The sequence below is a fragment of the Condylostylus longicornis genome, unplaced genomic scaffold (genome assembly GCF_029603195.1).
Source record: "Condylostylus longicornis isolate FDR11 unplaced genomic scaffold, ASM2960319v2 ptg000036l, whole genome shotgun sequence".
Taxonomy (NCBI): Eukaryota; Metazoa; Arthropoda; class Insecta; order Diptera; family Dolichopodidae; genus Condylostylus; species Condylostylus longicornis.
This window is the reverse complement of record NW_026578005.1, coordinates 390,444-417,500: the sequence shown is the minus strand read 5'-3', so window position 1 is coordinate 417,500 and position 27,057 is coordinate 390,444. Positions and strand designations below refer to the sequence as shown.

General features: G+C 23.8%; 2 protein-coding genes across 2 annotated transcripts in view; both read right to left on the bottom strand.

Annotated features, from left to right (window-relative positions):
- Nucleotides 1-1,482: 1,482 nt before the first annotated feature.
- LOC129608793 (cytotoxic granule associated RNA binding protein TIA1) overlaps nucleotides 1,483-27,057 on the bottom strand; it is a 131,144-nt gene continuing 105,569 nt past the window's right edge. The window contains exons 3-7 of the mRNA XM_055520524.1: nucleotides 19,204-19,306; nucleotides 15,142-15,334; nucleotides 9,695-10,021; nucleotides 6,447-6,606; nucleotides 1,483-2,157 (exon numbers count right to left, since the gene is read on the bottom strand). Of these exons, the coding sequence (XP_055376499.1) occupies nucleotides 2,116-2,157; nucleotides 6,447-6,606; nucleotides 9,695-10,021; nucleotides 15,142-15,334; nucleotides 19,204-19,282 (801 nt within the window). The 5' untranslated portion in view covers nucleotides 19,283-19,306 and the 3' untranslated portion in view covers nucleotides 1,483-2,115. The remainder of the gene's footprint in view (nucleotides 2,158-6,446; nucleotides 6,607-9,694; nucleotides 10,022-15,141; nucleotides 15,335-19,203; nucleotides 19,307-27,057) is intronic.
- Nucleotides 1,723-2,107, bottom strand: LOC129608813 (protein bunched, class 2/F/G isoform-like). The gene is made up of 2 exons (XM_055520550.1): nucleotides 2,053-2,107; nucleotides 1,723-2,009 (listed from the first exon to the last, which is right to left on the bottom strand). The coding sequence occupies exons 1-2, from the start codon at nucleotides 2,105-2,107 to the stop codon at nucleotides 1,723-1,725; spliced, it is 342 nt and encodes a 113-aa protein (XP_055376525.1).

The following is a 27,057-nucleotide window of genomic DNA, read 5'->3' as shown; positions in this document are numbered from 1 at the left end:
GAATTTAATCTGGAGCATAGTAAAGTGAAGTTTTATGGTCTTCTCGTATTAAAATAAATTAAATCATACTCAATGTTTATTATACTTAATGTTACCCATTCTTTAAAATTTATAGAAGCGGAGAGAGATTTTAAATGTGAGAATTTAAAGTTAAAATATTGTTGAGAATTAGTCATTGAAATTTTTAAAATAAATTTGAATAAAAAAGAAGTTAACTGTGCTTTACTATACTTTAAAATTGCTCTTATATTGAGACAATGGACTTAATTTATGAAAATTTTTATACTGTATAGTAATTTTTAACCCTGTTCTTTGTTTCTTAACCAAAATCTATTTGTTTAAATTTTTTTTTCAAGGAACTTACTTCCCCCTCCCCCCCCCTCCTTTGAGTAAATAATTTTCAATAAAATTAATATAGTCAACCTTTATCTTTTTAATATGTTATTCATACAAAACAAAAAAAATGTAAATAAATAAAACAAAACAAAACTTTACATGAAAAACCTTTTCTCTCTATTAAATTTAATTAAAACCATGCATAGAATAAGTGTAAATTGTAAGACCAAAATTTGCTTTCGGGATTGCAGTTACAATTTCCATTATATTTAGTCACGTTTGACACAATTAAAATTTATTTTATATTATAATGCAATTTTCCTTTTGTTTTCATAGTTGTTGTTGGTTTTATTTTTATAATTTTTTTACAAAAAAAAAAAATTAATTTCCTTTATAAAATAATGTAGATAAAAAAATAAGTGTAATTATTGTTGTTGAAAATTTCATTCAAATATGCTTTTTTTTCAAGTCCTTTTTTTGTAAAAAGGTTGAATACAGTTGAAAATTTAATATTACACAAAGTCAATATTTTGAACTTGTATTTTACATAATTAAAAAGAAATTCATAAAAAATTCAAAGTGTGTTGATAAATAGGTAACATGGTCCTAAAACAAAGGTATTTGTGTGTTTAATAAATGTGGGACAATGTGTTTGTAGACTAGTCATGTAATGTAAGCTTTACATAAAATCTAGATTTTAGGTTTTTATTGAAATTTTTTGAAATTAATTTTTCATCCTACCTGACCATTGGTGCAGTGATTATTGCACCGGTCTTTTAACCGAAAGTAGTCGGGTTCAATCCCCGGAGTGAAGAAGAAAAAAAAAATTGATTTTTCATCCTAATTAAAGCTCTCGAATACATAATTTTCAGTGATGAATATCACAATTCAGATTTTTGTTAAATTAAATGTTTTGCATTTTTAAACGAAGAGGGCATAATTTACGATTGTAAAATTTATTCACCTTTCAAATCTATTTAAATTTTTTAAATTTTTTGTTGACCTAAGTCTCAGCTTTATTTATGCGTATTTTTGAAAAATTTTAACTGTAACAAAATTTAAAAAAATTGCATATTTTTGGGATACACTTAAAATAAAATGAAAATATTCATTATGATTATTGCATTCAAATTAATTATTATTTTTTTAATAATGAAAAAATCAAATAAAATTTGTTTTAAAAATATTAAAATATGGTATTTGCCATATTGCATGCACAAATAGATATTCGATGTTCTAATTTATTTAGGATAAAATTTTTAAATTTTTTTTTCTTCGTTTCAAAAAGTATTGCAAAACAATATCATGCTCATCCTCATTTTCATTTTGAATTTTATTATTATTATTATTACTTATATATTTAAAACTATTATCGTTATTGTATAGCTAAATTGATTGATTTTTATATAATTGGGTGGCTGTTGTGTAATTTGCTGTTGCTGTTGGGGATGATTCATTGACATTTAAAAATGTTGGTGTACAACCGCATATTGTATGATGTTGTCCAGTTGTTGCATATCTAATTGATTGCTGTTGCTGTTGATGATTATGATGTTGATAATGATGATGAGGCTGATGATTAATTGTATGCTGTTGTCCAATATATGAACATGATGTTGGTATAGATCCAACAACAGCAGTTGTACCATTAACTGCTGTTGGTGATGTAATTGCTGTTTGTGATATTATTGTTTGATGTTGTGCTCCTGGTTGAACTGATATTGCTGTTGCACCTGTTGGTGCTGTTGCTGTTGAAGGTTGAATTTGCCATCTAGGCAGCTACACTAATAAACTTGGGGCAAGCCATTCATCTTCTGCTAACTGTTTTGAATTTATATATATATATATAAATAAATATATAAATATTATGTGATATTGATTTTAAAAAAATTTTCATTAGTATATGCATATTTGGAAGAGAATTATAGAGGAAATTTTAAAAGAAAATATAAATTTTAATATAATGCTTTTTATTTTAAAAATTTTTATTAATTTTATTTGAAATTTTCGCTTTCATTTATCCAAAAAAAAAAAAAATAATAAGTAAAACGTTTTAAAAACGAAAAAAACCTTATAGTATTTTAAAGTAAACGTGTTCTTAAGTGTTTTAAGTGTATGTAGTATGACAGTAATATGACAGTACAACGTCACAATGTTAATGCATACTGAATTTTTTTAAAGAATATGCAATCGCATTATGACACTTGTAAAATCACATTTTATAAATTCTCCTGTACAGATAATAATTATTTTTATATTTAAGAAACATATTATAAAATTTATAAAATTTATAAATTTATTTTTTAATTTAGAATACACAATTAAATATATATATTTATAATTATTTATTTTATTTGATATAGCAAATTAAAAATTATCAAAATTTATTGAAGGGAAAGCTTATATTAATTATTTTTTTTAATTAATATTATAGTTTATTTTATTACTCATAGAATTTACCTTTGTGTGTATAATTCAACACAGCTCTATTATTTATTTCGATAAAATAAGTTATTACTTAAAATTAAAATTGAAAATAGGTTAGCCTATGTAGGTCAGAATTAAGTAAGGATCTAAGAATTTAATGACTATAATTATATATTTTGGCCGCTGCTAAAATAATCTTGTTGAAATGCGTTATGTTAACAATGTGGTTTACTCAAGTTATATTTTAACTTCCGTTTTAATATTAATGCGAATTGTTAACAATAATTCATATAATAATATATTCACTAATATTCATATGAATTAAGTTTTCAATAAATAATAAAAATTTACACTATTAATTAATATATTTGAATTATAAGAAAATCTCGAATAAATTGAATGATTTTCTTTTCTCTTTTGATTTTGTTCAGTTGGCTTCGTTAATTTTCTGATACCCTATCACTACATGGTCACATGAGGGTGTCATGTATGATCTACCATGAAGTTTCTTACACTATTCCGAATACTTATTTTTATATAATATCATCTATGGCTATGCTATTGAGCAGCTCGTATTCTAGTTGTAGTAGTGTTTTCTAAAAGTTCTTGTTTTACTCATCTATTCTAAATTTTAGTACTCTAGCAGGAAATTTCAGGTCATTTGAGGCTTTTATTTTGACTACAAAATTCCTTCTGGTATTTACTTTTTCGCGACATTATTTATATTCGTCGCAATTGTAATGATTGTTTTGATGAATTGCAGTAACGAACGAAAGGCCTAACGAATGATAGAGAACAAAAATATACTCGAACAAATTCGAAATATTAGATATATATATATATATATATATGTAAATTTAAATATTTCGAATTCATTTTTCTTAACTTTGTAAATGGGTTCATAAATTTATAATACCCTACAAATATAATAATTGCATCCAGTTTAAAGAAGTTAAACAAATAAATCGAAAATCCAATAAGTGTAATACAAACGTTTCGTATTCAATATTCAATAAAATATTGGAATGCAATTAAAAAAACAATATGAAAATTCAGAACAACATACATATACATAATATGTACATGTATACCTAGGCATATTTTAACTGCAACATTAAAAAAATATATATATATACAAAATATATATGCTATTTACCTGCTATTAATTATTGTACATTAGTGCACACCTGACAATAATATATTAATAAAAAAAAATTTTTTAACCTAAAGTCATAATTTGTATATAGCACATTTAACATGAATTATTTAACACCATTTCCGATTGGCTAGAGAATTTTCTTTTATATTTTATTGTTATTTTAATTTTTATTATATTTTTAATTTTTCTTATTATTATTATTATTCTTGTTGTTATTATTTCTGTTATATTTTTGTACAATATTTTATTTATTAGTATCTTGCGGCTAAAGTTTTATACGAAATTTGAAGAATATTTATTATATAACAATTTATATAATATTATTGTACCAAAAAAAAAAAAAAAATACACAATAAAATACAGAAATTAATTAAAATTTAATTCAATAATGTTTAATAATGTTCTTAATAAATAATATATTTCCTTTTTATTAAAAAATTAAATTAACATAAAATAAAATGAAAAATTGAAAAATGTTTAAAATTATTTAATAAGAAAAATCTACCATAAAACTTTTCATTTCAACAAAAGGATAATAATTAAAATAAATTGTTAACGAGGATAATTTTAATTTCATTTAATGTTTCCTTTTTTTAATTTGTACAATTTTTTTTTTATTTTTTTAATTTATGTCAATATTATAAATAATACTATAGTGATTACGATTTTATTTTTACCTTTATGAAATCAAAAACTGGTGTGAAATTTTCTACTTAATCAAATTGGGAGATTTTAAAAGCTTAATAAATATTAAAAGTAGATTTTCGAATAAATATGATAAATTTCAAATATTATTATTGGATTTTTAAATTTTAAAGAAAACTCTATAAATTATAACTATATTTCATACATATCCTTTTGAAAATGGAAGTTTTTTTACAACACCAATATATGAATCCAATACATTGAAAAATATAGTTTGGTCATTAAAAATTAACATGATTTTCTGTAATTATTTTAAATATTATATAAATCATAATTGATTTTATAATTCAAATCTGTATTCTCAGATTAAGAAACGTTTTAAGAAAAATTCTAATTTGAAATTTAAAGCACCGATTTACGTTCACATAAAATATCTAATAATTTCTAAATAAAATCACAATTGGTATGTGTTTGTGGTCATAGTAATTAATTTGTCATAATTTAATTTAAATAGAACCTATAATTTATGATCATATATTAAATTAAATAAATACCGACTAAATAGACAAATTAGCTTAGAATCTTATTTATTTGTATGCAATTAATAATAATATTTTTGAAATTAATTATAAGAATAAAAAATATCAAAGTAAAATATTAAAATAATTTATCTGATTAAAATTTTATTGGTTAATTTACTATTGTTTTATTCATACTGATTGAGTACATTAATATAACTAAATGGTGACTAAAGTAATGGAAATTGATTTTGGAATTGAAAGATAACAAATGATTTGTATGTCAGACCCAAATAAAATATTTTATAAAAGATATTGGAATAATGTTGTAAATAATGATTAATTATTTTTATTTTTGATATAGAACTTACAGTATGAGTATACTATAAGAGTTGTCGAATCCGAAAATATAATATGGGCAGCGATTTTTTTTAAATCTTGTACATTTAATTTAAGTTCAACTAATTCATTTGTTAGAAATACCGTTAAAATTGGAGGCAAAATAAAAAATTGAATTTCTATAAAAAAATTTTATAGTGCCAGTTTATTTTTCAAAAACTATAGATCTATTTCTAAGATATATGGGAAAATTAATTTGAAATCACTCCGATTTTCATTAATAGTATAACAATTTTATTAATTGTATAACAATCTAATTTTCTATTTCGTTAAAACTAACATGCCCTATGGTATCACTATTATATTTCATGTAAATTAAAATTGTTTTGGTAATCTGAAAGATTTTTATTAATTTTATTGTTTCGGTCATCACCAAGTCTTAGTATATTATTGTTAAATCAACTATAAATTTAAAAAAAATGACCTAATTTTAATATAAAGGTCAATTTTATGTTTTTAAAATTTTTTATAAAAAATTTTTTATCACAAAAAAAAAATTTTATTTTTCTTTTTAAAATTATTTATTATTTTTTACTTTTTTTTCCTTTTCAAATTTAATTTCTTAACAATTAATATTTGTATGTATATAAGTAGCTTGTGTATCATGTGGAACAAAAAAAAAACAAATTAACAAAATTTGATATTTTCGAAATTTTATAAAGCATTTTCATTTTGTATGCAGTTCAAAAAATTTTACAAAATTTTTTATTTAAATAATTTCCTTATTTCAAACATTATATTTATAAAATATATTTAACTTTGCATCATTAATAACGAGAAAACAAAATAAACCAAAAAAGAAAATGAAAATCTTATATACTAACACTATTGTACGTTTTATTTAACAAAACAAAAAAAAAAAACAAATACAACAAAAAAAGATAAAATGTACAAGACACAAGTTCAAAAAAGAACAAAACAATAAAAGAAAAGAAGAAAATAAATTTTATTTTAAAATTTACCTGTGGGCTAACTTGAAATTGTTGCATTGGATATGCAACAACACCGGTCGCTTGTGGTAATGCACTACCAACACCTTGAGCAATTTGTTGTGCAGTTGCAGCTGGTATTTGTGCTTGAGCTGGTACACTTTGCCATGCTCCTGGTATTTGTACTCCCATTCTATTATGTACATTAATAAAAAGGAGAAAAAAAAACAAGTAGAAACCCATAAATATACAAAAATGTAAAAAAAAATTTGAAAAAGAAAAGGTACAATACAAAAATCTTAATGAAAGCAAAATCTGATTTTTTTTTTTTTAGTTATTATCATTGTTATTTTTTTTTTTTGTATATATATACATTTTACTACTATAGTAAATTGAATGTATTTTATTTGTGTTTTCGCATTTTTCTTATTACTTTTTACATAATATGCAGTACAATTATGGTTAGAGTAAGAAAAAAACAACAACTGGTTGTTCTACTCAAAAAAAAAATGTTCGAAATTATAAAAGCTATAAAAAAAACTTACAAATGAAAAAAAAAAAAATCACCTTGAATGCACACAAAATTCCTATGGTTATGTAATGGGGTGAAACAAAAAACAGAGAAAAAAAAATGGAGGATTTCAATAAAACATTCGTAAAAAAAAAACGTACACGTTTACAAGAAAAAAATTAAAAACGAAAAATTATTCAAGAAGAAAAAAGGTGGTAGGAAAAAAAACAAAAAATAAAAATGGAAAATAAAAACTAGGAAAATATTTCAGGATAACGGAAAAATAAAAATTTCTCATAATATTTTAACATTTTTAAAAGGTTTTTTTGTTATGTTTTTTGTTTTTTTATTCTTCTATAAGTTTAGTATATGGCAGCATTGAAAATAAAGAAATTTTCCATTTGGTTAGATTTTGTTTTTTTTTTTTCTTATTTTTCTTCTCTATAATAGTAAGGTTTGTAAGGCTAACGAAATAAATTGAAATAAACATTGAATAATTTTTTTAAGCCTTTTCAAACACGTTTGCAAACAGTGTAAAGGAATAGTTTCATATTTACTTTTACAATTAACTTATTTTCATTATTGACTCAAAATTGTGTCATCACGATCATTGAAAATTAAATCAAATAAAAAAAATATTACGAAACTTTTGAATTCAGAAATTCAATATTTTTTAATTCAAGAAATTCATGGAAATCCAATAAAGTGTTATTGCATTTGAATCTGTTCAACGCCAATTATTTTATAATACCGAAATTGTTGAAATGAAGAATAAATTTTTATTGAATTACAAATACGAGTACAACGTGTAGTTGTTTTAATAGGCACTATATTTATTAATTAAAACAACTCCACTTTGTATTAGTAATTCAATGTATTAGTGTAATAGGCAAAATACCTATGTGTTTCAAGTAGAAGAATGCATATAGCATCACAATTAATGTAAACAATACTCAGTAATCATGTGGATTACAGTATAAAGCAATATGAAGAACATTTCGTCTGAAATTTCTTCATACCTCTGTAGCTCAGTTGGTAGAGCATCCGCTTAGAAAGCGGTAGGTGACTGGTTCGAGTCCAGTTCTAGTCCATCTGTTCTGCACTTGTATGAAGAAATTTCCATTGTGTTAATAAATTTTTAATTCAATAGTACAAATTTTTGACTTGAAAGTATTTTAGGGTCGGAAATTCTTTGACATAATCTGGTACGGTACAATAATATTTAAATACCTATAGAATTTTAAATCTAAAGTAATGACCCTATACAAAGTAATATTGAAGTATGTCAGTATAATGTTAAAAATAAAGTTATTGTATTATAATTTGGTTTAATTGAAAATTGCACATAAAATTATCTAAAAGAATGTTCGTATAGTATTTTAGGCAGACTGTGTATCTCGCTCATTTAAATGATAATTATTATTAAATTATTTCATATATTTTTGCAATATATCAAGGAAATTCTAAGAAACTTTAAATTTTGTTCGATTCGAATGAGTCCAACTAATAAGTGAAACTATTAATTTTAATGTTCTAAAATATTGTATTAAATTTTATATATATTTTAATTTTACTAACAATAAAATTAAAATATATTTGTTTTCTTTGTCTTTTACAAACAGTCCTAATTTGGATTGTATGATTAACAACCAATTATTATTAAACTATAACTACTTGCAAAAATATTAATATTTGAAATAGTTTAGATTATAAAATTCACTAAACTATTATTTTTATTCTAGTATTATTCTGAATACCTTTTGGTTGACTTGAACAAAATTGCAACACCATTTAACCACATTTCTGTTGTTTATTTCACTCTTTTTTTTTTTTGTTTTCTTTTTTGTATAAGAAAATTGAGGTATAAAATATTTCCAAGAAATCATAAAAATTTAAAAAGGAAAACCCTCAATTCATGGTTTTAGAATATTTTTTTTTTCCAAAGATATATTTGTACATACTCGTATGTGTATATATAAAATTATGATTGTACTTCATTGCTTATAACATGTGAAGTGTATAAAACATGCATTGTTCTATTATTATATAAAATATATATATATATATATATATATATAATTTATATATGAGAATTTTTTTAAATAAAAAAAAATAAAAATAAAAATAGAAAAAAACTAAAGTGGTGTATAAAACGTTCACTTCTATAGGTGTACAGAACACAAAAAACAAAAAACAAAATCAAAAGAAGAACATAAAAACCCAAAACCAACGGAACACTAAGATAAAAGTTAGATGGTGCAATATTTTTTTATATTTTATTATTGTACAAAAATGCATTTTTGCATTTCCCATTTACCACTAGCATATTTTTTTTTTTATATTTTCTGAATTTTTCACTTCCCTTTGTTGTCTATTTATTTTAAAAATATACATATTTGTATCTATAAGTATTATGTATGTGAGTATATACAAAAAGTACCATAGGAATATTTTAAAATTACAACAACAAAAAAAAAACACTAAAATCCATTTCAAATTCTTTATTTTCTTAAATAAAGGTGATAGTGCACAAAACAACAAAAAAAAAGAGAGAAAAAAAAAATGAAAAACAAATAATTTTCAAATGAATTTAAAAAAAAAAAAAAAGTAAAAAAAAATTCAACAGCATTCTCTAAACATACTTTTCTATTATTAATATCTAGAATCTAAAATGAATCCATTTTCTATACATATACACACATACTTTATAAAATATAATATACAAGAATAAAATAAGAAAATAAATAGAAAAAAAAAAATCTATTCTTACCCCATATATCCTTGTTGATAACCAGCAAATTGACCATATGTATATCCTTGCATTCCTTGTAAAAATTGCCCAGCTTGTAATGGTGTTGATGGTGCCGGTGCCGTTGGATATGCTGTTGGTGCTGGTGGATACCAATAACCAGCTACTTGTTGTCCATATGGTGTACCAAATGGAAATCCAGCTTGACTTAATGCTTGACTAGCAATTGCTGGTGCATTATTTGGATCTCCACTTTCTTTACCCCATGAACATTTAACCGGTTGTGAATTTATTTCTGAATTATGAATTGCTACAATTGCATGTGTTGCAGCTTCTTTTGTTGAAAATCTATATATATACGTATATAAAGGATAATAAGAATGAAATAAAAAAAAATTATATTATTTGTGTACATGCATACACACATATACATAATATATATGCAGATAGGGAAAGAGGAAAATTATTTTTAATGGAAGCTTTCCTAATAACTGTTATATTGATATTGTTTATGTAGGTAGATAGGTATGTATGTAAATATGCTCGTATATAATATAAAACGTTTTTTTTTTGTTCTTTTTCATAATATTTATAGTCGTATACGATACTAAGACCTTTATTTTTTGTTTTCTTTTTTTTCTCTTTTTTTTTGTATAAATATTTCATAATAATGAAAGAAAAACTAATAATTTTGCTTTCTATTTTTACAACAATAACGTCAACAAAATACAGTTATAATTTTTTTTCTCCATTTTATTTCTTTAGATTCTTAAAAATTTTCTTTATAGAAACCATTTGTTAGAGACATCTACCGTCATTATGAGAAAATGAACGAAAAAGAGAAAAATAATAACAATAATAACACAATATTATTCAAGTTTATAAGAAATTAAAGAAAGAAAGCAATCATAGATTGTAGAGAATTCCGAATTAGAAGACGTGAGGAAGAGAAGGATATAACACAGAATGAGAAAAAGTGTGGGATGAGAAGGAAAATGAAAACAAAAACGAAAAAATAAACAAACAAAAAATTCTAGAAATATAAGATGAAAGAAAGAATGAAATGGAATGACTAAAACTGGTGAATAACGAGTTGTAAAAATTGAGAATAATATGAGAGAACAAAAAAAAGGCAAGTGAAAAACTTACTGTTATTATCATTATTATTGTTAGTGTTATTATTTTTTTTGTTTTCCTTTTGCATTATAGAACGGGTTGTACGAAAGGTTAACATTAAAAATTTTTATTGCTCGACTTTTGACAGTTGAGCAAGCTTAAATCTTATCATTTTCTATAATTTTTTTCCCTATTGAATTTTTTTTTAAAGAAAATTGTTTTTTTATTTTTGCTCTTATGTTTATTTTCTCTCTTTATGGCTTTTTAGTTTTCTGTAATTTTTTCCTTATATAGGTTGAGGAAAAAAAAATCTTTCGATTGCAATAATGGTAATTTTAATAATGTTCTATTATTAAGTTGAACGAACACACATGTGTATAACAGTATGTAGAAATATTTATACATTATATACGTAAGTATATGAAACAATTTATTTAGCAAGAAAAAACGAGTGTCTAGTTAAACGGGTTCATGTGACTGTTTCTACATAATAAATCTATAATAATTGTTGTACTATATTGAACTGTATGTAAAATGTTTATTATTGGTAAATGAGAATTTAGAATTTTTATTCTCAGTATAATAGGAATATATATACGAGTAAAAGGAACATATTGCAATGTTGCAAAATAAAATTAAAAGTCAAATAAATGTGTTGATTTTAGTTACTGATCGAAATGTAAGAGGAGGTCGATAAATTTAATTCAGATTTTCATAAAATTTTAATGCCCGAGATCAAAGATTATGAAAATAGGTTTTGAACATTTTTTTTCAAATTTTAAGGGCGCTTGTAAGGTTTTAGATGTCATGCTTAGAAAAATATAAATTTGGCCCTTAATAGAATTTCGTTTTGTTCTATCTGAATTCCTTGAAAAGTTCACCAGTTAATTTCGGTACCAACCATAATTCTAATATTAAATTTCAAGAAATTCAGTCAATTGTTCCTTAGATATGGTAAAAAAATTTAAAATCGGCCTCCATGATTTAAATTCAGTTTTAGAGCCCTGATGTTCCCAAAAAATTTATAAGTTCATTGTTTTAAATTCAAATATTAAATTTCAAAAAAATTGGTTGGTTTTTCCTCTTGATTTGTAAATTTGGCCCGTAATTAAGCTCCAAATGCTGGATTCTGATTTCTCCCAAAAGATATTACATAACTTGTACTGTCAAGCGAAGCTTCGTTTCAAGTTAATCGGTTAAATATCTTTTTAATAATTATCCAAAATCTAAAATCGGCTGAATTCAGCTAAAGTTTTTATGTTTTGTTATAGATTAAAAAGAGACAAAGGAAATTATGAATTTTACTAATACAACATTATAGTTGCGGAATTAATAAGAATGTGCTTATTACACTACTAATTAATCTTAATGGAAATTTCTTCATGCAACTGCAGAACAGATGGATGACGTAATCAAAGGCACAATCCAATTAGTGCAATAGGCACAATCCTATAAATATATATGTTCTTGTTATTGTGTGTTTCAATAGTAGATTGTATGTAGCAATCAATGTAAACAAAAACAAATACTTAGTAATCATGTGAATTACAGTATAAGCAATGTAGAGAACATTTCGTCGGCAATTTCTTCATGCCTCTGTAGCTCAGTTGGTATAGCGTCCGCCTAGAAAGCGGTAGGTCACTGGTTCGAGTCCAGTTCGAGGAGAAAAATTTTTTTAATGAATTTTTCTGCCTTTAACTTGTTCCTTTGATTATGTCATCCAAGACAAAGGAAAGTTTATTTCATCAACTTTTGTGTTCCTGAGGTTTTATAAGTGCAAATATTTTTAAAAATTCAAATTGTTTGAGATTAATCTTCTCAGTTAATTGAATAATATTCTAATTTGCACTTTTCTATTTGCTTTAGGGCAATTAACGCAAAACATATTGTGAAAGAATTTTAATGCATCTTTTAAAAGTCTGATTTCCTTATTCTAACACCTTCTAACACAATTCACATTATAATTGATTGGAAAAATTATTTCTAGAAATACTATGTGTCCTTCAAGTATATTTTAAAAAAACAATTTCCATTTACAACTAAATCACATTCTGTGCGTTAATATATAGAAGAATATCTACAGTTCCGTGTTTAGTATATATACATAATGTACATGTAATATACATAAATACCATTTTTGATTATAAATGCACTCTTTCTATAATTTTAAAATAATTAGCTACAGTGACATAATTCATTAGTGAAAATTTTTTTCCCATTTATTTTTAAAATATAAACGTAAGAGAAACTCAAGTCCTTTCGGGTATATACAATCATAACTATGTATTTAAAATAACTATAAAAAAAAATGAAAGTTAAAATTCACATGTCAAATACTTGCATCCTATTAGAAAGAAAAGTGGAGAAAATTATCTACTTATTTTATTTTTCTTTCCTTTATATTGTATTTTTTGAACAAGATTTTCGTTTCACCCTCTTTAATTGAAAAAAGAAAGGACTAATAAAAAAATAATTTCACATGCATGCTTTTATATTTTCACATTTATACATACACACTTATATATAATTTATATATATATATATGTATGTGTTTAAATATACGTAATATTGCACAAAAAGAGTATTAACAGTGGGTTTAATTAAATCGGAAGCTACCTTTCTGCAATGTCTGCACCATAAATCAAATGCAAATGAAAAAGAAAACAGAGAGAAACATAAAATAAAATAAAAAAAATTTGTTTGATTCCTTTTCTTTTATTAGAATGTTTTTTCTTTTTGTTGTTTTCTTCTTTTCACTTTACTCATTTTCCTTGTTGTGTTCATTTTCCCGGAAAATGTAAATTAAAACTGGGATTTGCTTTTTTGAAAAAAAAAACAAGAAAAATTTTCACCTTTTATTTTGAAAATTTTGTTTTTAACTTTTTTTTTTTTGGTAAATTAACAGTGGCGACAAATTTTATTGCGTATTTGGGAAGAAAATTTTGGATTGAACACAAAGTTAAAAAGTTCTATGAAAATTTGGAGTTATAGAGACGTTCATATCGAGCTAGAATTTTACATTATGCTTAGTTCTTTCTGGGCAGAAGACAATATTGAAAAAAAATTTACGTTAGTAGGAAAATTATCATTAAAATTTCCTACAAAGCTCTTTTCGGATCAAAACTGAAATTAAGTGAAAAAGATATTCTTTATATTATTCTTAGATATTTCTTATAAAAAAGAAGCATAAGGAAGCTTATAAGTAATAAAGTAAATATGGACTTCGTGTAATAAGATACAGGACCGTTTTTTAAAAACTTATGGGCAACCAAATTATTCCGAAATCCGTACTGAGTGGTTCTCTCGAATACTGAGTGGCGAGCCTATTGAACTCAGAAAATTTCCTACTTAATCTAAAAAATAGTCAAATTCAAGTAAAGACATTTGTTTTGATTTTGAAAACCGATAATAATAAAAAAAAAATATAAATTTTTCAATATAATAATTGGCGACATTTGCAAATTAAAATTTTCAATTTTTTTTTACGATAAATAAATATTTCTATATGAACTTCAATACTACACATATATGATGTATAAATGTTCATTGTCAAAGTCATTTGAATTTCGATTAAATATTCACAAGATATAGCACACAACAATATAGATAAACAATTATAAATCTTTCATCTATTCATATGGTTCCAAGTTATGTTTTTTCTTATAGATGCAATATTGTGTACTTTTAAGTCATTTAATTTTGAATTATTTTTTTTCGAGCATAAGTCTGGTGATGAATGTGAATACCATATATATTGATTATTTTTTCTGATTTTCATTATTTATTTTTAATTAACTGCAGAATTTTGGTAGGTATTAATACTGTGAATAAGTGTAGCACTTTAAAAATATAAAATCAAAATTGTTTTCAAAAGGTTCGCATGCGTTTAACTAGAAGAAGAATTTTCTAACAAGTTTGTTATAATGTAAAAATTAGATTTTGGTGCAAATTAATTGGACTCGTTATTGTAATTGTAATCAGAACTGAAGAATTAGGAACTAGAAGAGTGTATATAAATATAATTTAAGCAAAATTGTTGTCCATCTATCGCAGAGGTATACCTCGTAATGAAATTTGTGTACAATTGTATTCTGCTTTTGGAATATTTCAAAGCATGTATAAGTAAATCTTAATAAATTAATAACTCTTATAGCTAGTATAATAAAAGTCATTCCAACTCTTCATAAGATAACCATTCATAAGATTTATATATGTATACGTGAACATTGTAGAGCATATTCACATACATATTCATTATTTATTTTTATTCAGTCTTAAAATTAAAAAATATATTTTATTTTTCATAAATTAAAATTATTTTATTTATTTTATTTTATTTTTTTTTAATTTACCTAACAAAAGCGTATCCTTTATCTTTGAATACTCGTATCTCTTGAATTGTGCCAAAGGGTGAAAAAGTTTTTTGCAATATTTCCTCTGTTAATGTACCAGAAAGTGCACCATTAATTCCTCCACAATATACTGTGCAATTAGTTGGACTACTTTGATTGTATACCTCATCAAATGTCAGTGGCTTTGAGTTTACTGGAAAATATAATAAAAAAATTAAAATAATTTTTTTTTTGTGTGTGAAATAACTATGCACAAAAGGTATAAGAAAAAATAAAAATCTACGTAAAATGAATGATTATAAAGTGAAATGTCAGTAAAAATGCAAAAAACAAAAAAAAAAAAAATTTAATGATAATGAAAAAATTAAATTAAAAATTAATGCTTAACTAAAAAGCTGGGATGTCAAATTTTTTTCTCTTTTCTCTTTTTTTTTTTGTTGCACAATTTCAAAACTATATAATGAGGAATTAAATGGCATTAGTTTTGTAGCAGGATGATGCCAACAAAAGAAGATAATTTTTATTCAACAAAATTAGACAAAAAACAAATTGTAAATTACACTTTAATTACTCTAGATTTTCTTTCTCTAATTTGATATGCCAAGGTATAATGAAGAGAACAGGGACTTTAACAGTATTGTAGTAACTGCAAAGGATTTAAAAATTAAGAAAGAATTGTAATTATTTCAGTCGTTATGGAAAAAATTTGTAAATTACTGAAATATTTTTAAAATGAAAATTTCAAATTAGAATTCTAATACTTTTAAGATCAAATTCGATAAGGAGAGCTTATGAGTTCAAGCATAAAATATTACATAAATTAATTTTCAGGAAATTTTATTAAATTTTTTTAATACATAAATTTTAAATTTAGGAATATTTTGCTTATATTTTAGGATATCAATAATATTGTTTTTTTAAATGAATTGAAAGATTGTCCAGGGCTATTTGATCAAACTCTAGTTATTCATTCAAAATATTGTGTTTGAACAACAGTCCAAATTTATGATTATTCAATTTTTTATAATTGAACTTTGCAAATTGGCTAATAACTTTCATTTACACTATTTAAATAATTTTGTAGTGCTTATATTTTTGGATTTAATGTTGTTTAAAATTAAACTGAACGTGTGTTATTTTGGGACTTACGAACAAAAAAATTTCTCTTTCCATTTTAGATTCATTTAAAGTTAAACTAATGGGGAACAAAACAATTCTTTAAATCTAATAAAAAATTTATAATCATAAATGGCGCAGAACAATGATATCTCACTTTATACAAACGTAATTTTATAATTTTTCATTTTTTTTTTTTTTATAAAATCGCTCATATGTAAGTTAAATATCCACATAAGCGTTTTATTTCTGTAAGTAGAGATAAATTGAAGTGTTGTTTTTAACTGCATTTACTGTCCTTGCAAATTAAAGATAACTAAGGTGAAATATAAAATATAAAAGCTGGAACATAAAAACAAAGCAAAAATGAAAAAAAAAAAAATAAACATAGTTAAATAGAAAAAATAATAAAGAATTAAACAATGGAAAGGTAAATAACAGATTAAGTTTTTTTTTTCTTCTACCCATTTTGTATTATCTACACTTTTTGAAAATGCTGTTAGCATAGTGCATAATATATTTAATTGTATATGAGCTCATTATTTATACATATATAATATGAATGTGTTTGGTGTGTGTGCCATAGTGTATACTGTGTGTGTGTGTGTGTATTAGGGTGGATTGCTGGTATACAAATATGAAAAATAAGAGTTACTTTTTCTATTGTTACAGTCATATGTTGCCTTAAATGAAAATTAATAATAATTGAAAAAAAAAAAGATTAAAATCAAATTAAATTAGATTTAGCTCGCCGATTAGATTCAAAACTCCCAAAGTTTTTTCAAAGATGCAGAAATTAATGTATAAAAATTTGTTGCCGGCTTTAAAAATTTGTTTTGGCTACATTCAAATCAAGAGAAATAAGTCAAACGTATGCATAAATTTCTGACTGCATGTGATAAGCAATTTTCTTCACTCGTACTGTAAAAGTTATGAAAATAAAAATTATTAATATCTTACAGCATCTAATATACCTACATCTAAAAAGACGACATAAATGTATGTACTATATCGCAAATAATTTTAACAAAATAAAAAAAAATTTTTTTTCAGCCCACCCTAATATACATATATACACATAAATTATGTATAATTTATCATACGTATGCAATTATGTTACAGTAGACTTAGTATAGTATGGAGGATCGTACACTTAAATAATAAGATATGAGTATTGTATTGTAAAAAAATCGTATATCAAATGAATGTCGCGTAAGGAATAATGCAATATAATGTGCTCATATATAGATTTGCGAATTTATATTGAATTTTGTTTAGGTAATCAATTAATTCAGAACTAGATTTAGAATTTTTAAAAGATTATATATATGAAGCAGTCATTCAAATCTTTCGTTCAGGAATTTTGTTTTTTAAATTGTGGTCGATAAAGTAGAAAGAATTGATTTTTATATAATTGTGCACGCATGTTATTAAATCTGCTAATATAGTTGAATTGCATGACATAGGGTTATTGTGTAATTTTAAGATTTTTTTAAAGAGATTTTTCAGATTGTAAAATTCAGGGAACTTACTATGTAATTCGATTTTCATGAAACAATTTTCGCATTTACAGAAATGGAAAGGTTGTACCATACAAACTGATTGGTACTACATTACCATTTTTACGATATCTGTAAGACTCCAAATTTTTAAGTTAAAGCGTTTTCCCCACAATACAAATGTTGCAAATAACATGTGGAAATTTTCAATATGAAAATTCTTTTACCATATTAAATTTTGTATAAAACCTTATTTAAATAAGGATTTCCGGCTATATGAAAAAGGGTTAATATCAGAGGAGTAGCTCACTTTTTGGAAAACAACAATTTAAAGTTTCCATTGAATACCAAATTTAAAAGGGGCCAAAATTTAAATTAGAATACCTAATTTAAAAGGCGAAGCAGCAAGGTAAACTTGTAATTTCGATTTAGTTTCTCAGAATTACTTCAGTTCGAATTACAATATCTTTAAAATTAGTTTGTAAAATATGATAACATAGGAAGAAAAATAAGGAATGGAACAATATTAATTATTGAGTGATGAACTACAAAATTTCAAATTTTTACCATAAAATATTTTAAATTTATAAAAAATTTTAAATTTTTGATAAATATCGTATTAGTCTTCTTTAAAATATTTTATAATATTTGGATTGTTGTTGTTATTGCCTAAAAATTATAATATAAGGATCATAATTTTAGAATTTTTAAGAGCTTGTTTTGAGTGAAAGACAGCCATAAATGCCATATAGAATAATAAAAAATAGCGTCATCAATCCATTAGAATTTTTATTGAAAATTTTATATTTTTAGAAAATTTAAACAAAAAAAGAAAATAGTTTTTTCCTTTTCTTATTAAACAGTATAGTTAAAGCACTTTAGGCATTAATATTATGGCAAATGAATAAAACACTTAAACTACTTAAACTTAGATTCTATATTTAATTTAAATGGATAGGTTTAATTGGTTCAAATTCAATGTAAATATTATGTATGTATGTTGCAAATGGAATTTTTATTTGTTGGCTTTTTGAAATATTCAAAATTTTTTAATGATTATGAAAACAATTTGACTTTAATGCAACAAAAATCTTTAATATGACCCTAATAATTTTAAAGTTTATGAAAAAATCTACTTAAAAAAAAATCATAGTTTGTAAGTAATATGGTATAATACGTATGCATATTACATTTACATTTTTATAAATGTGTACATTACAAAAAAAATTTATGTATTAATGTATAATGTATATATGTACAATAGATATATGCATATTATATACAAATACTATGCCCTTCTATTATTTAATTGTTCATTGAAAACATTCAAAACATTAATAAAGATGTATGTGTATTATGTGTGTTTGTGTTTATTATGTTTTGTTCCCATGCATGCATATGTAAACATAATATATATATGTATATAACATTAAAATATTATACATACCGTCAGCTTTTGTTGCTGGTGGTTTTCTAGTTGCCCAATTTGTTCGTATCGACCGAGATCCTAACCATTGACCGTTCATAGCAGTGATAGCACTTTCAGCTTCCTAAAAATAATAGAAAAGAAGAAAAGAAAAACATAAATAGTAAAAATAACCATACAAAAAAAAAATGTATAAACAAAAAAGGAAAAATTACATACATTATATACATATATGTACGTATGTATTAAAAAAAAAGGTATATGTATTCTATAGCATAGAAGAAAAAGGATAATAACATAAATGAATAGAAAATAGTTTTTTTTTTTTTTCTTTTCAATTCTTCTTCATTTTTGCCTCATATAATATGAATAAATTTATTTGCTTCCGCCCCAAAATGTAAGAGGCTTTTATTTTGGGAATTAATTTTATAGACAAAAGAGAGTTTTTAATTTTATGGTTTTTTTTTTTTAATGTACATATAACATGTATATTATACATTATGTATTTGTTTAATCTATACATATATACATATAATCCTATACAAATATAAAGTATGTTTCAAATATACATTAAGGTTGCTATACAAATATTTCATTTATTTTATTTATTTAAAAATTAAAGCAAAAAAGAAAAAGTTAGTAGGTAATGCAGTATATAACTATACTTGTATATTTATATATATATACATAAACCATAATAATATTGTAATATGAGTGTTATATATATACTTATGTATGTACATTAGTACAAAGTTATAACCCAATTTTACTTTCCCGATAATTAAAGAGAATATTTTTTTAAGAATTCTACAAAAAATATTTTTTAAAGTTAAATTCAACACCTTGTGGTTTAATTGTCGTAGCTTAATGGAAATACCAATATATTTTAACTAATATTTTAGTGTAATGTATGTATATATGTAGGCATTTTGTCATGAAATCTAAGTTCGCCCGCATTTAAGTTTATTTTACATACTTTATTCATTATAACGAAATTTGTTTAATGTTGTTTAATTAGCTCTTTAGTATTTGAAGTAGAGTTAAAATAAAATATGATAATTTTCCTATTATGCATAGCCTAAATTATAGCCATGTATAAATCTTGCATTAGAAATCTATTGAACACAAAAGTAAGTAAGTATATCACTCAAGTTTAGTCCCTTTTTCCCCCGTCAACTTTCGTTTTATACGAAAGTTATGATTATTTTATATCGTTATGATCTGTGCTGAATCTTATTTTCTGATTTATGACCGATCAATTCCGTTTTTTTTATTAGTTTGATTATTTATGAGTCCTTATACGATTAACTCCAACGAACCGAGTCGCTGATTTTTTCTAACTCAAATTTCCTGTATATTAAGCATTTATTCTTGAAAACGAACTTTTTTTCAGGGCAATTTTTCAATATAAACCAGTTCCGTACAAGAGAAGTAATTTGTTCTGGGATACTTCTCACATTTACTAACTTTTTGTGTGATTGTGGTGCTTTTTACATTGCTTTTTGTTTTCATATTTCCAATAATTTTCCTTGCATGAATTTGTACAGGTACGTATTCTAGCGATCAGTAGTTATTAACATAATCGTTTAAAATCAGAATTATTATCAAATATCCAATTTATGCCAAGCTACAACATGTCGTGAAAATTACATAGTAATGTGTACTTGGGTACTTACATAATTATATACATGATTTTCAAATAGAATTTCAGATGTAGGTACATTTAAATTTTTGTACCGAAGTAATATACATTTTTACTTTTATTCATATATAAAAAAAAAACTTCTATAAAAGGAACAAGAGCTAGAAATAGGGGGCACATTAAAGTATAGAATGGCATACAAATTAGAGCAAAAATGAAAACAAAACCTTGTCAAAATTTAAAATATTTTTGAATGAAAAACATTAAAATTTTTTGCTTTTCTTTTTGTTGCTTGTTAGTAAGTGTGTTGTGTTATAGTTCCTAGAAATTACTGTTACTGCCATTATATTATTATTACAACATTATAAAATAATTAATGCGTAATAAAGCAAACTTTAATTAATACATTAATAAAAAAAAAAGAACAGGGAAAAAAAACATAAACTGGGAAAATGTGTATGAATAGAATTTCGGAAAATTTTCCTCATTATATGAATGAAAAATTTAAATTTTTAAATTTTACTTTTTGTTTCTGATTTCAAAACAATATTTTCATTTAAACATATTTTCATTTATTCGAGCCGGGGGGGCCTAATACAATAATATGTATGAATGAATTGAGAATAACAATGAATATTTAAATATTTTATTATTTTACAAAATAATGCATTTACAATGTAATATGAATGCTTTTCTGATATTTTTACAAATATGCAGGGTAACAAAGACTTGACACGTTATTTAGGTACCCACCGATATTTAAAAAAAAAAAATTATTAATTATAATTAATACATACAGACATGTTATGTGATTATTATTATTATAACATTTTAAAATATACATACATTATAATTCTATTGACAAAATCATTGAGGTATTGTTACTCGTATGATTGTTAAAAATGTATTTTTGAGTATATTACAACAGAAAAACGGTGGACATTGAGTGGTAATTCAATAGCTTTCCTTCGTTAAGTATCGGTGGTAAATAAGTTTGTTCAATAATTTGCAAGTAAAAATAAAATTTTTTAAAATTTTAATATTACATAGACTTCGCCTTACACAACTTTTTCAAAAGAATTTTAATTTTTTATTTTACATTAAATTCCCGTTTGAAAATCATTTTACACAAGTAAGGGTAAATTATCTCATCAAATAGGTATAAAATTTCAAAAGAAGATGCTTTTCGTAAATGGTTTTTGTCTCCGGCTTTATTATGTAATGCCAAAATAATTACATGTTATGTATTTATGCAATAGATTGAAAATCTAGTTAAAGAGAACTAAAATGACTAACGGTATTTTCTGTTTTTTACGAAAAGTATAGTTAAACTCTGCTTTTAAAAGAATCTAGCGAGAACCTTAAACATAAATATTCTGAGAAAATTTTTCACTAAAGTGTCGACCGAATTTTAAAATTGAAAATAATAAGTATCTAGTGAAATTGATGAAATTTCCCATCATTTCATACAAAATTCAAACGGAACATTTTTCGGGGCATTAAATGGAACTTTGTTGATTTTGATCTCAATGAACGTAAAGCTCAATAATGAGCGCAAAATTGATTAACAATAAAAAAATGTGTTGATTTTTCTAATTAAATAAATTTTTACTTATCCTACCGGACCTAATATTATGATGGATAATAAAAATTCATCCTATCGATCATTTTTCCCTTAAATTTTTTACATAATATGGTACAATTTATGAAAGATTTTTCCTTTAATACTCGTATGTAGGAAAAATACAGGTACGGAATCTTTAAATATACAATTTCGTATATTACATAAAATTTTAAGCATTCAATTATTTATTTTTAAAGAATATTTATCCATTAAACCTATTCCTACACTTAAGTATGGTACATAAAACAATTTTAAATGAATTTCATTCATTCATTCATTTTCATTTATAAAATTTCTCCGTATATACAAATTTAAAAACACATTATACATTACTTATACCTATATACAAAATTTATTTATCCTTTTCCATTGAGAACAAATACAAATACGTGGGTTGCAATAGAAAAAACAAACGAAGATGCATTTTCATTAAGGGTCCTTTATACTTATTATTATATACATAATATTATATATATATATATATATATATATATTTATATAACTATATATGTAGATAAATATTTCAATATACAATGTAAATATAAAAATGAAAAAAAAAATTTTTAAATGTAGAACACTTTTAGTCTCGTGGGTTACTTAAAGTCAAATATAACTTTTAGCCATCACGCAACCAAATCTAATGTTACTTTTATTTTAAGTATATTACTCGTATAACACTGACTTAAAAACTGAAATTCTCTTTTTTATGTACTTCACATACACAGTACATAGTAATATATCCTGTATTTTAATGTTTAAATAAAAGTTGGTGTAGAATAGCAGAGGAATGCAAAGGAGTGGTATTAAAATAATAAAGTTTTCTATTAATTTTGTTATTTTTATTTTTTCTTATACAAGACATCATATATATGAATGTGTTGTGGGGATTACAGTTGTATAATTTTATAAAAAAAAGTTTGTTCCCATATAGCAAGTATTCAAAGTATTATAAGGTACTATATCATTTCCTACATTTATATGTGTGTATATTGTTGCAATTATAGGTAGATATCAGAGAAAAAAAATGATCACCTGAAGCAGAACCCAATTTAATAATATAATTTGAACAAAAACAAGCAAAAAAATAATCGAAAAACTTAATGTATAAAGGACATATGCAGATTATACAGATTTTCATTGTACCACACTTTTACTGTTCTTTTTTCTGTGTGTCAGTTGAGATAAAATTAAATTTAATAAAACAAAATAAAAAAAAAAATCAAAAATAAAAAAAAAATTGAAAAGAATTTTTTCTTTTGTTGTTTTGCTTCTCCTTTTTTCTTTAATTTTACTGCAAATATAATAATTTTTAAAATTGTCCATTTTGAATTTTTATATAATTTTATTTATTTTGTATTTGAATGCAATTTTAAAATTTCCCTTAAAAATGTGATTTGAGGGACAAGATTTGTGCGTATATTCCATAGTTATTCTGCTTACTTAATTTAATATCAAAAATACTTGGAGAAAAGCTTTGAATACTTGAAGTTTTCTGATAACAAACACTTCTTGATGATAAAGTAACTAGATATTAGGCATTGTTTTACTATTTTAGTAATTAAACACATAAAACTGTAAACAGCAGCATTCCCACAAGGGTTATTTACACAAATTGAGCCAATTTAAATATTTTTGTACGATGACATAGCGGGGGTAAATAAATTTAAACCTAAAATAAAAAAATTCTTGTTGAAGCATTTGCTAATTTTGCCATTTTCATTTTAATACTCTTTCAAAAAGAAAATATTCTAACGTGATCAGCACATAACCAATGGCAAGTGTACTGTCTAGTTTAGCGTAGGTAAAAAATGCTTTTCGAACTCTTTTTTCCAATTTTAAAAATACTAGTGAGCTTTTAGTTAACGTACCTAAAAATATATAAATTTGGCTCTCAGTAGAATTTCGTTTTGTGCAATTCAAATACCCTGAAAAAATCATCAGTTAGTTTCGATAGCAACCAGGACTCAAATATTTAAGAAATTTCAAGAGATTCCATCAGTTACTTCCGTACATATGGCAAAAAATCTAAAATCGGCATCTTGTCGTTTTCCGAGACCTCATCTTTCAAAAAAAATTTAGGTTTATTGTTTTAGCACCTCGAATATTAATTTTATAATAACCCCGGAAATAAATATTAAATTTCAAGTTGCTTATTTTTTTTTATATGTAAAAATATAAAATCGGTTCTTAAAAAAGTCCAGTTCTTGGAGCCTGTTATCCCAAAAGTTGATCAAATTGTCTCATTCTCAAAGTGAACTTAAATACAAAGTTTCATCAAAATTCTGTCGAATTTGATCTGGACAGGCTGACTAACATGCAAACCGATATACCGACAGACATTTCTTTAAAAGTGCTTTATTTACGCTTCTCTATCACGGTCGGTCTTGCAATGCGGTTGGTAAATATTGGAAAAATTGGTGCTTCTTAGTTTTACTCTGTCACTCCACTCATTCATTCGGCTTTTCGTCCGTCTGGTCGTGTGTTTATTAACAAAAACTTTTATTTCTTTTTTTCATTTTTTTTTTTTTGGAAATGTGCTAAGAAGAGCTCACTTATTTTGTCTAATTTTTGATTAATTAATTATATAATAATAACGGTATAAAATAGCATATAAATATTATTTTTTGTTTCTTCCTTATTTATTTGTAATTTATAAACACAATAACAAAAGTGTGTGCGTGTATCTATGATCTTTTTTATTTCGTTATTCAATATAAACATATAAGCAAACAGCAGTTTTGAATTATGTTTTTTTTTGCGGTTATGGGGTATACGCGCGCCTGGTATCACAGAATTATAATAAATTTTATTTTATTCTTTATTTTTATTGCCTACCTGCATATTTAATCAACTAGATAGATATTTAAACATTTATTCTTTGTTTTCTAATATGCTATACACTCGCACACACATAAATACTCGTATATTTAGTTTTATTCCTTCTACTTTTTTTGCGTTAATGTTTTATGATGCACGTAATTTGAAGTGATTTTTTTTTGTGCTTGAACCCTCGGGTTGGTTAATCGAGCTTTAATTAAGGAAAGTTTATATTTGGTTTTATATTAAAGTTTCTAAACATACTTATAGATATTGAAATACAATTTTGAAAAATTTTATTTAAATTTGAATTCTTTTGATTGTGTAGGACGATGTTAATGAGATTACAATCATAAAGGTTATAAAGCAAGTAGATACTGAATGTTTACTGTATAACATTTAAAAAATTTAAATAAAAAATATAAAAAGTTGTGTTTTTACTTGAAATACGAAATTTAATAAATTTGGTAGAATTTATTCGGAACTTGGGGAATTCATTGGAAATTTCCAATATTCCCAAGAAGCATTGGGTTTTATGATACAAAAATGGGTTTAATTTAGAAAAGAATGTAAATCAAGAAATTCTATAAATTTTACTCTCATCCTTTCTTTAAATTAATTTTCATGAACGTGGATTTTCCCAGCCTATCATGAACCGTTGTTTAAAATATCTTTAAAAAAATCTATTGGTGAAATATTGCAAAATATTTGGCTTTTCATCAATGAATATTCTGTTTTCATATTATTATGACGAGGGACCATAGAATTCTAAGATGATAATTTTTATATCACCACAATATCATAAGCTTGCATTAAAAATCTGAAGCATATTTAATAAAAATACAATATTATTATAATAATTATAATAGAAATTACATTTTTTTATGTTTTCCAACAAATTTTAGTGAAACACAAAAATGGCTGAAAATCATATTATATGTAAGGTTTCGAAATGGTTTCATTTAAATGTTAAAGGAAAGAAACTAATTTCAAATCTTTTATCATTACGTATTAAAAATAATTTTGTGCACGCTCAATTTAATTTTATGTTTTTTCTTTAATTATTATAAAAACTTTTGAAATTTTAATATTATAAAAAAAAATTTGTATTACAATAATTTGCTCTTCTCTTCATGCCTTATTTATTTGTCTCGTGTGACAGTGTGTTTCCATTAAAAAATGTTTGGTCTTGATCTTTTAGTTTGAATGTGTTTGTTTTTGTTTTGTTACATTGTGAATAAAAATAAATTAATTTTTCAAAGTAAAATAAAATTGAAAAAAGTAAAAGACAAAAAAAAAAAAAAACAAAATAAAGAATATTGTATTTATTTTCATAAGTAATGGATTGAAGCTATAAAGTGACAGATGTCAAATAAACAATTCCCTAAATACCTTAAGTGAGCATCTGGCTTTATTTTCCAACTTATTTTTTTGCTTTTTCTTTTTTTTTTCATTCCTATTTTGTTTGTGTTATTTATCCTTATAATATTATTTTAATTTTTTTTTTCTTGTATCCTTTTATGTAATTTAAGGATATGCTAAAAATTATTGCGTCATATTTTTGTTCCTTTTTCGTGTTTGGTTTTTTGGGTTTTTTTTTTTCTTATATTATTTTGGTCAAGTCAAAACGATTAACAGGAACTTTTGAAACCTAAAGAGAATTAAATAATAAAAAAAAAAGGGTATTAAACGAAAGGATACAAATTACGTTATCATTTTAGGTACACTTTTTTCCGGTATATAGCTAATGCTCATACATATACACGTATGTATGCATATTATTATTAGAACA